Below are 15,767 nucleotides of genomic sequence, written 5' to 3' on the forward strand. Positions count from 1 at the left end.
AAATAAATACTCAATGACAAATTATAATGAAGGTTATTTAAGAATACAAAGTGCTAGGAGAGCACGGGAGTGGAAATCCAATCTCACCTGTTGAGTCAGGGATGTGACATCTGAGACAGGGTAGAAGGACTGTAGCTGATGGGTAGGGGAAAAGTGCTCCTGTGGGAGGGAACAGCCCACGAAAAGCCACCATGCGCATAGGTGCCCTATGAGACCAGAGAGGGGGTTTAGACAGCCTGGGAGGGCCTGCCTGAAAGTCACGTCAGTGGATCCTTGCTTTGAAAAATATTTAGGCCGGGCGCGGTGGCTCAAGCCTGTAATCCCAGCACTTTGGGAGGCCAAGACAGGCGGATCACGAGGTCAGGAGATCGAGACCATCCTGGCTAACATGGTGAAACCCCGTCTCTACTAAAAAATACAAAAAAAAACTAGCAGGGCGAGGTGGTGGGTGCCTGTAGTCCTGGCTACTCAGGAGGCTGAGGCAAGAAAATAGCTTAAACCCAGGAGGCAGAGCTTGCAGTGAGCTGAGATCCAGCCACTACACTCCAGCCTGGGCGATAGAGAGAGACTCCATCTCAAAAAAGAAAAATATTTAATGCGTGTCTCTTTGATTTGTGCCAGGCTCAATGTGCTGAACACTGAAGATATGCATGAGAATTCAACAACATTCCTCCTCACCCAGATCTCACAGTGCAGAGGGAGAGACAAACATATAAACAAGTAATCCCAAAAGAGAGTGAAGAGAGTGACAGTGCCTGTTTAAAGACAAAAAAAAAAAAAAATGGAGAGGAAGGATGGGTGGTTTTTCCCTCCTCCTGATTCAAATGCAAAACCACGATCCACTGTTGTGCCCCTACCCTCCTACTCCTCCACTCTGTTTCTTTAGGTCTTAATTTCCTGGCACCCTGTTAACCTGCCAGCTTCCTTCTAGATATCATATGTCTCTTCCTCTGTCCCTCTTTGCCATGTTCACACTGACTTATTTGCACTTTAATTTTCACATTCCAGAAAAGCTCAAAACTAATCATCGTCTTAGGCAGCGCCCAGTCTCGACAGCAGGCAGTGCTCCGGTGGCCCCACTCACTGGCTTCGCCCACTCAGAGGCCACTTAATGGGAGGAATCAAGTCAATATTAGATCACTCACCTTTCACTGCTACAGCCACAGCCATGAATATGCTCAGGCTTCAGAAGAGGCTTGCCTTTAGGGTCCTCCACTGTGACAAGAAGACGGTCTGGTTGAACCCCAATGAGACCAATGAAATCGCCAAGGCCACCTCCCATCAGCAGATCCGGAAGCTGATCAAAGATAGGCTGATCATCCGCAAGCCAATGACTGTCCATTCCTGGGCTTGATGCCAGGAAAACACCTTGGCCTACTGGAAGGACAGGCACATGGGCATAGGTAAGTGAAAGGGTACAGCCAATGCTCGGATGCCAGAGAAGGTCACATGGATGAGGAGAACGAGGATTCTGCGCCGGCTGCTCAAAAGATATCACGAATCTAAGAAGATTGATCGCCACAGGTATCACAGCCTGTACCTGAAGGTGAAGGGCAATGTTCAAAAACAAGCAATTCTCATGGAACACAGCCACAAGCTGAAGGCAGACAAGGCCCATAAGAAGCTCCTGGCTGAACAGGTTGAGGCCCAAAGGTCTAAGACCAAGGAAGCATGCAAGCATCGTAAAGAGTGCCTCCAGGCCAAGAAGGAGGAAATCATCAAGACCTTGTCCAAGGAGGAAGAGACTAGGAAATAAAAGCTCCCACTTTGTACATACTGGCCTCTGTGATTATACAGATCAGCCATTAAAATAAAACAAGCCTTAAAATATATCATATATATGATATAGCTGATATATATGTATCATGTATATATACATATACATATATACATATATGTATATGTATCATGATATATATCAGATGTCATATAATATGATGATATATCATATAATATATATATACTAGATCACTCTGTCAAGCCCCACCTCCTTCAGAAAACCCTCCCAGTAATTCCAATCAATGCCAGTCTCTCTCCTTCTTGATCCACAAAACCCACTGCCTGTAACTCCCTGTGGCACTTAATTACATTGAATTTAACAGACAGTCAACATGTTTTAGTAATTTGCACTGGTTTTGACCCTAGAGGAATTACTTAACATCTCTGAGCCTTAGTTTTCTTTTGGGAATAAAAGCATAACCTCCTTTTATAAATCCACGTGTATAAACAACACAATCAGAAGTTATCTCTGAATGGTAGGATAATGGGTGAAATGTGTTTTCATTATATATTTCTGAATTTGCTTTTAATGGAAATAAATGTTCTCATCAGAAAAAGCAATAAAACTGCTTCCTCTTAGGTTTTAAAAAAAAGATAACACCCACTTCATTTTGTTATGAGGATTAGTGAGGTGAGGCTGTGTGCTTTGTAGGAACACAATAACCTCATGAAAGCAGCATCTACTGGCTCAGATAAGGAAACCCAAGGGAGGTGGAAAAGAGACTGGAAGGCTGTCAGACCTCTTCCGCCTCTCAGCAATGCCTGCTCTGGATATGAAGTCATTCTCTCCTACACACCAGCTTCTTTCCTGAGCTCAGACACGACCAAGGGCATCTCTCAGCTTCCCCACCCCAGAAGAGCTGCCCCTAAATCCCAAGGAAAGACTATGATTAGTGTGGGCCAGAGTAGTTCCTTTTTGGAAGTGATGAAGGGGCATTTCCCAGAAGGAGGGAGTGACGGATGAAGGATCGAAATCAGGGCAATAGTCCGGGCGCAGTGGCTCATGCCTGTAATCCCAACATTTTAGGAGGCCAAGGTGGGTGGATCACTTGAGGTCAGGATTTTGAGACCAGCCTGGCCAACATGGCGAAACCCATCTCTACTAAATATACAAAAATTAGGTAGGTGTGATGGCAGGTTCCTGTAATTCCAGCTACTCAGGAGGCTGAGGCTGGAGAATCATTTGAACCCGGGAGGCAGAGGTTGCAGTGAGCTGAGATCGCACCATTGCACTCCAGCTTGGGCAACAAGAGCGAAACTCCATCAAAAAAGAAAAAAGAAGAGAAGGAAGCAAAGGAAGAAAGGAAGGGAGGGAGGGAGGGAGGGAGGGAGGGAAGGGCAATAGTTCTACAGGGAGAAAATAATATGATTCCACTACAAAATACAAAATGCCTTGCCAGGTGCTCGGTCCACAGTCAATGCTTAATACTTGACAGTGACAATTATCGCAAAGGTGTTGGGTTAAATCAGAATAAGCAGGTGTGATTTAGATGCACTATGTGAGAATACTGGTGGAAGGTGAGACCACAAAAGAAGGACTGACAGAGGCTGAAACAGGCCAGGGTGCCTTCCCGGATGTGGATGCAATACAGGCTGAAGAACAAGTAAGAATTCAGCAAGAAGAAAAGAGGAAAGAGTCTGCCAGGGAGGTGGGCCGGTGTGAGGAAAGAAATTCCTGGAAGCTTCAAGATAGGCAAAGGGCCCTAAACCAAGGGCAGCACACTGACATTGGGATCAATTCATTATTTCCATACCATTTAGGGTGTATCACTCTTGCCTCCCTAATAAAAACAGTAAACTTCTTACAGGAGAGGATATTGCCATATTTCTCCCGCATCCCTTTCAGTTACTAAATCAGTATTTAACCAAACGGAAGGACCAGTGACTTCTTGTTAGTTTACACAGGATGTCTCCCTTGGGCAGGTGCAGCTATGCCTCTTGGACCCCTCCTTTCCTTCCCTCCCATCCACCAGCACTCAGATCAATTGCTCTGTGTTTGATGAGTCTGGGTGAAGCCACTTTCACCCACATCCTGGGATGGCTAAGAAACTTTCTAAACCTAAGCCCTTGGGCAAAGATGTGAGAGGATTATTTGTAAAAGGTTTTGACCACCTTATCTATATAGTTTTAACCCCAATACAACCACCAAATCTGACAATTGCTCCTTTAAAAAAAAAAAATCAAGTTATAGCCAGCATAAAGGGGAAAATGCTTTATTCCCTGTGCCTGGTGCTTTCTTTCTGGGGAGGGAGACTAATCAGTGTTAAGTCCTGGACTTTCTCTGCACCTTTACTAACTTCTCCTTGCAGGTGCCTGGAGCACAGTCCTAGGCAGCAACTTACGGATGAGCTGGGTAGCACAGATTGGACATGCTCAGTTCAGCTCCTCCCGTCCTCAGCAGGGAAAAAGGACATTAGTTATCAAGTGTTCACTGGGAGGCCCTGACAGCAGACTCCAACCCACTGAAGACCATCTGGTCACAGGCAAAGTTTTCAACACTTTGACTTAGGGACACCAGATGTGAGTGGGCAAAGCGCTATGAGCCGCGCAGAGAACAAGAGGGCAAATCACTAGTAGATTAAGAACATCGTCGAAAACTGTTGCTGCTTAGGCCGGGCGCGGTGGCTCATGCCTGTAATCCCAGCACTTTGAGAGGCCGAACCGGGCAGATCACTTGAGGTCAGGAGTTCAAGACCAGCCTGGCCAACATGGTGAAACCCTGTCTCTATTAAAAATACAAAAATTAGCCGGGCATAGTGGCAGGCACCTATAATCCAAGCTGCTCAGGAGGCTGAGCCAGCAGAATCGTTTAAAAAACCCAGGAAGCAGAAGTTGCAGTAAGCTGAGATCGCACCACTACTCTCCAGCTTGGGCCACAGAGTGAGACTCCATCTCAAAAAAAAAATTGTTGCTGCCTGTTTTCAGTGGTCTACACGCCACTGGTCTCCAACAGGCAATATCTTGGGACTGAAAATCCCTATACAACACACAACAGTTCTCCGAAGGGAGGAGATAAAACAGTCAGACGGGGTTAAGCATTACTTCTTTAAGGTAGGCATATGAAAGGCTAATACAGTCCATCACCACACTTTCAGTGTGGTTCAGGCAGAAAAAAGAAAAACAGTCAGTAATCTCCAGGGGGTGTGAAAATATGTAAAAACTTTGATATACTCCAGTTGGAGTGAAATCCCAGAGGAGAGGCTATAATCTCTCTTACGGAGAAAAAGTAGAATAAGTTGCTTTCATGTACATTGTCTAAACCCATCCGGAAATGGTGTCAATTTCCCATGAAAAACAGATAAGAGCCTTTCAAAGATATCTAGGATTTCAGGCAGCATGTTCTATTTTTACCTTATGATGTTTAACCTTCACAGAGCATAAGAAAGTCCCTGTCCTTGAGAAACATTAATATAATTATAACCTAAGACTTCCAGGTGCTAAGAAAGTCCGCGCCAGAGATAACTGTATTATAAAATAATGCCAACAAGGTGCTGAAAACTAGCAATTTTGCCCTATCCCATCTGTGAAAAATCTTAAAGGAAGAATTGCTGCTCTCCATTCAATTCAGAGGTGTAGCTTCGATCACACACCAACCACCAACTATGGCCCAGGCACTGTGCCAAACACTGCCCATGGTCCTTCCCCCTCTGTCAAGGTAGGTGCCGTTATGGCTCCCATTTTACAGGTGCGGAAAGCCAGTCTCAGGGGTTATGTAGTTTGCTGACCTGGCAGAGCAGTAGTGATCCTAGTCCATCTGATGCCAAAGTCCTTCTCTTTCTGGCTCCTCTCCCTGCCACAATCACTAACCACTTAGGAAAATCCTGTTTTTAAGTAACTTCTCTGTCTTTTTGCAAGTAAATTTTCTTAGGTTGCAGAAATCCCAGAGCCAGGTCCCATCTACCAATGTCTTTCAACTGTTTCTAAAGACAACGGTGATTTGAAGATTTTATGGATGAAACAAGTGAAAATCAGGCAAATTCACCTGCTGGTGAAACAGTAGTGAAAATTGTCATATATCAGTATATTAAAGGCACAAATTCCAAACAAATGTAGTCTTTTAGAGCAGAAAGTTCAATGGGCCCTAAGTCAAAGGGGCTGGGTTTTAGACGGGCTCTGACAGCTACAGAATGACCTTGTGTGAGCTGCCAAACTCACACAAGGGAGAGAGAAATAAATCCTATTTAACTGTATTTTCTGGAAAATTAAAGGTAATACTATATATAAAATGATTTTGTAAGCTGCAAAGCCCTATACAAATGGAGGATTTAATTATAATTATTTTGACTCAGCTATTTGGCTGGGATCTTACAGAGAATTTTAATCATCAGACAGAGTTTAAAAAAAAAAAAACTACAATGTAGTTTGGCATAATAATGATTAGGAACAAAACCCAAGCCTTAGCATATGTAGGTTCAAATCTTAGTTTTCCCATTTAACTCTCTGTGTGGTCTTGGACAGGTTACTTACCTTCTCTGTGCCTCAGTTTCCTTATCTGGAAAATGGGGATACCATGGAACACACTGAGCACCCTGCCACATGCATTGTGAGTGTTCAAGGAGTGTTCAGCAGCCATTGAGAGGCCTGGTCAGGATTAATCTGCTTCTAAAGCCCACACACTCTTGCTCTGCTGTGCACCTTTTCAACAGACACGCGGCCGTTGGAAGAGTAAGTAGTTGTGTAGTTACCAAATGGAAGGGAAGACACCAAAACAGTTGCTCTTGTATCTTCTCCCATTTGCCCTTATCCTGGCTTTTAGACTGGATTCTGCTTTGGGCACGGTAGAGGATTCACAGAGGTGTGGAGTTGGAGAGAATCAAGATGCCGAATAGTGAACTATAATGCTCCTAGAACTCTGGCTTACCTCATAGGGTTGCCCTGAAGACTGTGCAAGTTAAAACACTTAAAGAACTTAGAATAGCTGGGTGCGGTGGCTCAAGCCTGTAATCCCAGCACTTTAGGAGGCCGAGATGGGCGGATCACGGGGTCAGGAGATCGAGACCATCCTGGCTAACACGGTGAAACCCCATCTCTACTAAAAAATACAAAAAACTAGCCGGGTGAGGTGGCGGGCGCCTGTAGTCCCAGCTACTCGGGAGGCTGAGGCAGGAGAATGGCGTAAACCCGGAGGCGGAGCTTGCAGTGAGCTGAGATCCGGCCACTGCACTCCAGCCTGGGCGACAGAGCGAGACTTCGTCTCAAAAAAAAAAAAATAAAAAAAAACTTAGAATAGTACTTGGCCCACAGTATGCTCAGTGTGTTAATTATTAGTATACTATTATTATTTTCACCAAGCAGACAAGAGGGGGCAATAGAATTAAGTAGCCTGCACTATGAGACAAAACAGCTGCATTAGAGAGAATAAGACACAATCATATACCTTTGACAAGCAGCCCTGAAATGCACCACATTTTTTTTTTATTATACTTTAAGTTCTAGGGTACATGTGCATAACGTGCAGGTTTGTTACATATGTATACTTGTGCCATGTTGGTGTGCTGCACCCATCAACTCGTCAGCACCCATCAATTCGTCATTTATATCAGGTATAACTCCCAATGCAATCCCTCCCCCGTTTCCCCCCATGATAGGCCCTGATGTGTGATGTTCCCCTTCCCAAGTCCAAGTGATGTCATTGTTCAGTTCCCACCTATGAGTGAGAACATGCGGTGTTTGGTTTTCTGTTCTTGAATGCACCACATTTTTAACTCCCTGGGACACCCTTTGAGAAAAAAGACAAGTCTTCAGGCTCCCAGTGAAACTGCTTCCTTCTCTCTCCTCCTCCACCCTTCATATGCTAAAAACACAACAGGCTTCATTCAACACTGTCTTTCTTTTCTTCACTCTCCTATCCCCTGGAGATCAGCTTCATTCCACAGTGAAGGCCTGGTTTAAGAACCCAGGATAGTCTCAGCAAGTCCCTGGAGACCTCAGAGCAGCTGCAGACTGCTATGGATCTCCAGCCCTTTTCCAGGAGTGGAATGTCTAACTCTTCTTCTCCTCTCCCATCCTTCAATCCCGCACCCTCTCAATCCTTCCTTCAAGGCTCACATCATATCCCACTTCCTCCCGAAAGACCTCTCCCTTCTCGGAATTCTGCATATATAATTGCCAACTCTGTACTCACTGGCTGTATAAAGTGCCTATTTTGTTGCCCCTAAGAGGTAAACTCCCCAGTGGATGGAGCCCCAGGCTCCACATGAAGTGGTCAGACACAAACCAGGTTTCCTATTTTATTCTATCTAAAAATGCTGGTCCTAACCCACTAAGTTGATCTCACCACACAATATGATTTACAACCTCATGTTAGTTAAGGTAACATTAGCAGCTGTAACAAAAAAAAAAAAACCTCAAAACTTCAGCCTTAATAATAGACATTTGTTTTTGGTTCACATAAAACCTAAACAAGTGTGGCTTCCACCGTACAGTGATTCAGGGAGAGTCTCAGGCTCTTTCCATGTTGTGACACTTTCAACACATGACTTCTAAGGTTGCCAAGCCACCAAAGAAGGATCAGAGCGATTCTGCCTGGGGAGTTTTTTATGGGTCAAGCCTACAAGTGACAAAAATTACCTCCAACTTCATTTCATTGGCTAGTATTTAGTCACATGGCTTCACTTAACTGTGAGAAAGCTGAGAAATGTTGTCTAGTCATGTGACCAGAAGAGATGGAAACATATTTGGTGATCAGCTAGCAATCTCTGCCATAAATCTGCCATTTGAAAAACCCTCCAAGGCAATGACCTAACCTATTCAACTTCACATCTCCAGTAAGACTGTCAGAATATTTGGTTCACTGTAAGTGCACAGAAAATGTATGATCAATGAACGAACGAGGGCAGGTGGTAAATCCTGACCAGAGTTCTAGGAGCACTGTAGTTCATGATGAGACATCTTGATTCTCTCCAACCCCATGCCTATCGAAATCCCCTTCTGTACCCAAAGCAGAGTCCAGTCCTAAAAGCCAGGATTAGGGCAGGTGGCTAATATACCAGAGCAACTGTGTTGGTGTTTTCCCTTTCATTTGGTGACTGCACAGTTACTTACTCTTCCAACAACCACATGTCTGTTAAAAAAGTGCACAGGGGAGCAAGAGTACATGGGTTTTAGAGGCAGATAAATCCTGATCAGGCCTGTCACTGGCTACAGAACTATAGCAGAACACTCACTGAGCACTCACTAAGCACAGTCTGAGTGTGTTTCATGAATTATTTCATTGACTCTTCACAACAAGTCTATGAAGGAGGCACTCATATTCTTCCTCCGACCCTCTAATCTCCTGAGAATTAATGTATTCTTCCCCATGTTCCCACAGCATTTTTTCCACAACCCTTTCCTGTAATTCACTTGTGGGAGAGATAGCTGCGTGTGGAGGTAACATATTTGCTCATTGGTGTCTCCCCAATCACACCTTAAGGATAACAAAAAGAGCATACACCTGAGAGTCAAAATACCTAGATTCAAATGCCAAATCCCAACTTAATAATTGTATGAATTTGGCTGAGATACTTACCTTCCTGAGCCTTGATTTTCTTATCTGTAAAATAGGATCAGAAGTCCAAACTCCAAGGAATGCTGAGAAGTGTAAATGTAATAGCTTTCAAAAAATGATACCTGGCATATAGCAGGTGCTGAAAAAAGTGAGAATTGTTCTCCTTCTCTCTCCTTGAGGGCAAAGGTAATATTTTTTTCCTGGACACGAATACTGTATCTTTCATGTGATAAATATATAATAAATGTTAGTTGAAATACACTGAGTGATAAGCTTCACTGTTGAAAAATAAAATAACAAACCCAACCTCTGCTTTGTCTTTAGAAGTCCTCTTTATCACCCCTCCCCCTTCCCACACACTTCATTACTCTTCTCTCTTTGGGTAACATGAACTTTTTTTCTTCTACTCAGAAAATTTAAATGGCAAACAGAGCACCTCAGGATGCTTTCCTCCGGCCATTATCCTTCTCTTTCAAGTTGTGCTCAGCAAGATTATTTGGATATTGGAGCTAAAAACGGTCAGATTACAAGTGGAGGTCCCTGAAATGTAACATTCCCCATTGTAGGATTCTGGAATTACACCGAGCACCCGCACCCGGGAGGGGTTGCTCTTCCCCCAAAGAGCTTGCTGTTCTGAAAAAAGCCTTTGTTTTAAGGCTTTGCAAAACTGCACTGTGGAATCCCCTCCATCCAGGTCCCCAGCACTGGCCTGGGTACTGCTCAGATCTAGAGCGTCTGCATGCTCCCTATAAAACAAAACACTCTGGAGTCCTAAAACCTTGTAAAAGTTGCTATTCTCTGAGCTTTGGTGCTACCTTGCAGCAGGACCATCGTTTTGAAGCCAAATTTTCGGATTTCTCCAATAAGTCCTTGATAATGATGATGGGAATGGGTGAAGCCAGGGAATGGGTGAAGCCAGGCTAAGGCCCTTCTGTTTAAGAAAGAGGCCTTGAAGACTTGAGTGTTTCTCAACTGGGGCCAGATTTGCCAGGGTCTGGTCCTCACTGAGACCTTGAGTGGCTGTCCCACTACACAGCACTCTAATAAACCCCGCCTCCTCAGCCTACAACCACAGCTGTCCACCAAGATGCAAGACAACATACTTCACGTTCACTAAGTCCATGGTGCTGTGTTAGGTGCTATAGGTTCATAACATTCTTTTATTCTCACAAAATGCCCCAGTAAGTCACATATTATTGCTATTCCCATTTTACAGATAAGAAAACAGAGGCTCAAAAGGTTAGGTAACTTTGCCCAAGAAGGCAACAAAGCCCCAATTCAAACCCCCATTCCCTATCAGGCTCAAATCCCATTCTATTTCCGTTACTCCATGCCACCTCTTTAAACAGCTATCAAAGGAAGTCCATCCTATATAGAAATACTTGAAAAAAAAAAGTTTGGACTGTTGATCTTTTAGCCCCCTTCTTTCTCTTAAAAAAAAAAAAAAAATCTATGGTTCTATGGAGAGAAGGGGGAAAAGGAAATGTAAGGAGGCCAAACATTATGAGGCTTGGCTTATCAGTATTTCATAACAGCTTTTGGATCAAGACTCTACAAAACCTTATTTATGGACAGACAGTTACTGTTAAGCAGAGCCTTTTTATACAACCTTTTCATCTGAGGATGTTGTAGCCTTCTGCTGCCTTTCTATTAGTGAGAGATGAGGTGTGAAATTTGCTGGCCCTGCCAAGATTATCCCATTAAATTATCTGCCCTCTTCCAATGTAATTCACTAAGGGGCAACTGTTTGAGACTCAGGCGCTATGGATGTCCACGCCTGGGTGTTCTGGGAGGTGCGGCTGGGGACGGGGGGATGAAGGAAAAAGTTCAGGTGGTGGTAGCATCCCAATGACATAACACTAATCCACGTTTCACTGCCTTACCAAAATAAAGTGGATGCCACAATTATCCCATTCCTAAACAAACTGAAAACCCCAACCAAGCTTACTGCAACAAAGAGAGAGCCTTTTTACTGCTGTTTATTTTTATTTTGTATTTGTTAGCTTTTTAGATATTCCTGGCATGCAAGTCAGTCTCCGTGTAACAAGCAGCTGCATTTAGTTAAGGATTTTCGAAGAGTTGCCCCCATCCCCTCCCCCTTCAACTCCAGAGAACTTTCTCAGACTCTCCTTTCTCTTCGAGTGTCTACAGAACAGTCTCTCCTGTCACACCCCAGGGAAAGGGTGAAGCCAGGCTAACGCCCTTCTGTTTGAGAAAGGGGCCTTGAAGACTTGAGTGTTTCTCAGGTGGGGCTGGATTTGCCAGGGTCTGGTCCTCACTGGGACCTTGAGCCAGCTGTCCCACTAGAGAGCGCTCTAATAAACCCCGCCTCCTCAGCCTACAACCACAGTTGTCCGCCAAGATGCAAATACAAAGGCACTTCATCACAATATACCTCATTGATAGATGGAAAAAATTGGCAAGCACACCTCTCTAACCACATCAAAGTTGAAGCTCACTACAAAAATATAATTCTTCCAGAACCAGAGATCCAGGCTATCCAACAAGGTGCTTCCAGTCTGTCTCTGAGTTTCAGCAAGACCGTCTTAGGGAACTCCAGCACCGGAAGGAAAATTGAAATTGGCTGTCTTCAATAATTTCTTATAACCTCTAGATTATGGCTAAGCAAGCTTCCCTTTGCTGCTATTAGAAAACCTTGGGAAATACCACCTTTGTTCCATACATTAAAAGAATATAAATTGTAAGAATTAAACAAGGAGAGAATGTCTAGGACAGCCATTAAGGTAAGAGCATGAACTGTTAGTGCTTATAAACCCAGCAATGCCACTTTTTAGCAGTGTAAGAAAGTAACTTAACCTCTGTGTGCCTAAGTTTACCCATCCGTAAAATGAGCTATGCCATCTCCCTTATAGGGTTGTTGTGAGGATTCAGTGAGTTAACACTTGCAAAAGGCTTAGAAGAGTGATTGGCCCATTGTAAGGATTCAATAAATGTTTGTTAACTAAACTGTACAAATTGCATCTCAGAATGCTTGGATTCAGAGACATATTTTCTTACTTGAGGTCACAAAGACTTGGCACCATTCTTCAGCTTTTCTCAGGCCCAATTAACAGCCTGCCTGGTGGAAGGGAAACTGGGGAGGTGAGAAGTGGAGGCTCCATGGAGTGTGCTAACCTGGGATAAGGCCTAGAACTGGCCACCAACACTCAACCCCTTTCAACCTCCCCAGAAAGGCAACCCATTGCCTCAGGCATCAAACACTCCAAGTCAGCAGTTCCTATTTTTCAGGGGTTGACATTTTTCTTGGAAAATATAGCTATAGCTATAAATACAGAACGGTAAAAATGCACACAAAATTGTGAATATTATTTCTGGGAGTTCACATATCCTTCATTTCATGTACCCCAAGTTAATTTCATGCACTCACCTCTAGGCTGGGTGCTCTTCTCCAGTACTTTACATGCATGACCTCACTTCAATCTCATAACACTCTTGTAAGGCTCAGGAAAACTAATTGACATACCCATTATACAACAGAGAAAAGATTCAAATCCAGGTCTGTTAAATGCCAAAGCCTGTGCTTGTAACCATTTAGCTTTACTGTCAAGTTCTGCTATACTACATTTCTTTCATACTAGAAGATGGGACAAGAAAAGGAAAAATCCTTGAAAATATGCTATGTTGCATTTTTACTAAGCAAAGCATATATCAGAATTTTGCATACAACCAAAAAAGTTATTCTCCATTCATTCAACAAAAATCTATGGACCACTTACTGTATATGTGTGTATATACATATGCTGTCTATCTGTACATATACATTTACATCAAAGTACATATAGCTTACAAAGTGTTCCATTCTCCATAGGATGCTGTGTAAAATTTTCAGAAATATTTGAAATGGGGTAGATGTTCACCATCAAACCACCGGCCAAACCTGATACTAATTTCAGAGCAAGTGACACTTTCAGAAACTTTCCAAAAGTCTAACTGGGGGCCTATGCTCACGATACAGAAGAAAAAGGATGCTATGGGGCAAAGCTGACCCTTCACTAATTATCAGGCAGATAATCTCAGGCATCAGAGTAGCAAAACAGCCTACCATGCACACTGAATCTATATTGGAAATTAAATATTTCCAAAACTGAAGGAGACAATTTGACTACACCCTTTTGCCCATCCCACCTTGGTGTGGCTCCCCCAAGTCAGCCAGGGAGGATTTTCAGGCATCTCTAATAAAGTTGGGACTAGGGGACTTGGGCTCTCAGTGTTTTCACCGGAAAAGCTCTCAGTCTTAATGCCCTCAAGAGACTTCTATTCTAAAAGTACAGACAAACGCCTATTTAAATGGCGACGGAAGGTTTACAAAATGATAGCAAACACAGTAGCAGGCCACCTCCCTCTGGTCCCGAGCAGCCAAATCACAGAATCTACAAGATTCTGAGAAAGGCCAGTTAGGTTCCTAAAGCCCTGGGCTTGGGTGCAGTTATAAGGTAAGCTTCAGGTTCCTAAAGAAATTGAGCTTTGCCGAGGGATGGGGTAGATGAGAACTCAACAACGGACAGACCAGAAAAAAATAAATGTAAAGGTTTTCTTCTGGCTAATAAAATAGAAAAATGATGGGAGAAATGTTTTGTATCTTTTTAAATAAATACATGAAACATATCTCCCCTTAAGCTGATTTCCTGAGCCACTGGCTGGGCTACCTTAGGAATCTTGAGTCCAAGAGAGGAAAGTAAATGTGAGTTCTAGCAGAAGTGTTGACCCCAGAGAGAAGATCAGACATTCACAGAAATGGAAAGGGATGCATAAAACAACAAATAAGACAATAATAACAGATTTTAGCTCATTACTAAAGAGTATGGAATAGGCAATACCTTTTTTAAACAATTCTAAAAGGCTGTAAACAGTTAAAAGAGACAGAATTGGGGTGGCTGCTGATAACAAGGGTGTCTTACAGTGAGCAAAATCAATGCAGGGACATTTATTTAAAGGCAAGTGACCCCCACCCCCACAAGGGGCTATGATCTAAAAGCAACCATTGTTGAAAGGTGAAGTACAAAGTAAAGGAGTCCACAGAGGAAATAACTGAATTAATCAAAGCCCCAAGCCAGGAGTCCCACCTTAGTTAAAATCACCCTGCTTATCTCCACCTCAATTTGCTGGGCAACCCAACTTGAGAAGGATGTTTACATTACGTAGGCAGCATGGCCCATTTTTACTTTTCACCCAGGTGTTGTGGCGCAGGGCCAGATGTTTGGCATCACCAAGCAAAACATCTATGTGACCAAGCTGTTTACATTTCATTAGGATTTTTCATCAGGAAGGTGCATTCCCTGCTGATGTACATCTTAATTACAATTAGGAGCTCTATTTACCCCCAGAAGCTTCCAGATTAGCACGACCACATTATAGGATCCATTTCAGAAATCATCCTCAGAAAATGCTACTCTAGCTTCCAAAAACCATCTCCAAGAAATCAAAATTTACACACAACTTCCTTCCAGAGTGTGTTTTCTACCAAGAAAGTCAGCTAACTTTCAGTAAAAACTAATTCTGTATTCGTAGTCTATGTAGTGAATACATCTTTTTCCTCTCAACTGCTAAGTAGCGCAGAGCCGTTTCTTTTCCTAAACACAGTGCTAACTTAAAAATGAAAGATGCATGATAAAAGAGCAGAGACCTAGTTACCCGCTCAGGTTTGGGGCTGGGAGTGGGGGAGGGCAAAATCCAAAGGCTCCTCACCCCTCAGGGGATGCATGTTAAAAGTGAGGCCCGAGACCCCGGAGACTTTAATCAACTTTCCCCCTCCAACCTCCAAAGAATGAATCAGTTGTCTCCACAGGCTCAGCCGGGCTCTTCCCTCTTATTGTGTACCCGCCCAGACGCAGCAAGGACCCCAGCTTCCCGCAGCGAACTAAGACGCTTGGGCTTGCAGTGAAGTCTTTCTCTAACTGTTGCGATTGTCTTTGGAGATTACCAAAATCAAGTATGCATTAGATGGCTTTTCCCCTTCTTGTTTGTAACACGCACACACACACGCGCGCGCGCGCGCGTGCACACCCAAAGCACTTTGGAGCCGCAGGCCGCCTCTGACAGCACATTTTGCACAAAGTGGCAGCGGCTGCAGCGGCGCACAAGTTTTGGCCTCTATGGTGACCCTCGGGAGGGCCGGAGGGCCGGGGGCGGTGGCGATGCGAGGCCGCCGGAGCACCAGGAGGACAGGGCTTTTGTTTGCGTCGATCCGAGAGCCGCCTGGGCTCTGGCAGGCACCACTGAAAATCCGAACTCCCTCCTGGACCGCGCCTTCAGGGCCAGCTCGCAACTTGGGGGCAGGATAGACTTGCCACAACACCGGCTGGGTCGCGCTAGGGGTTCGGGGAGACAAGGGGGGACGCCCTGCACAGAAGTGCCCCATCACCCCCAGGACCCCCAAACCCCTCCACGCTTCCTGTCAGCGCTGACAACCGCTGCTGCGCGCCGAGGAACGAGTCCCTGGGCGCGCCCCGGCCCGCCGCGGGGCTCTGGGGCAAACCCT

At 44.3% G+C, this 15,767-nt stretch overlaps 1 protein-coding gene and 1 pseudogene across 1 annotated transcript in view; one reads left to right on the forward strand and one right to left on the reverse strand.

The window, feature by feature from the left end:
• ROR1 (receptor tyrosine kinase-like orphan receptor 1) overlaps window positions 1-15,647 on the reverse strand; it is a 411,025-nt gene extending 395,378 nt beyond the window's left edge. The window contains exons 1-2 of the mRNA XM_011941511.1: window positions 15,271-15,647; window positions 15,045-15,196 (exon numbers count right to left, since the gene is read on the reverse strand). Of these exons, the coding sequence (XP_011796901.1) occupies window positions 15,045-15,196; window positions 15,271-15,647 (529 nt within the window). The remainder of the gene's footprint in view (window positions 1-15,044; window positions 15,197-15,270) is intronic.
• On the forward strand, window positions 826-1,756 carry LOC105510864 (annotated as a pseudogene).
• Window positions 15,648-15,767: the final 120 nt, after the last annotated feature.

This window comes from Colobus angolensis, unplaced genomic scaffold (assembly GCF_000951035.1).
Source record: "Colobus angolensis palliatus isolate OR3802 unplaced genomic scaffold, Cang.pa_1.0 Scaffold102, whole genome shotgun sequence".
NCBI lineage: Eukaryota > Metazoa > Chordata > Mammalia > Primates > Cercopithecidae > Colobus > Colobus angolensis.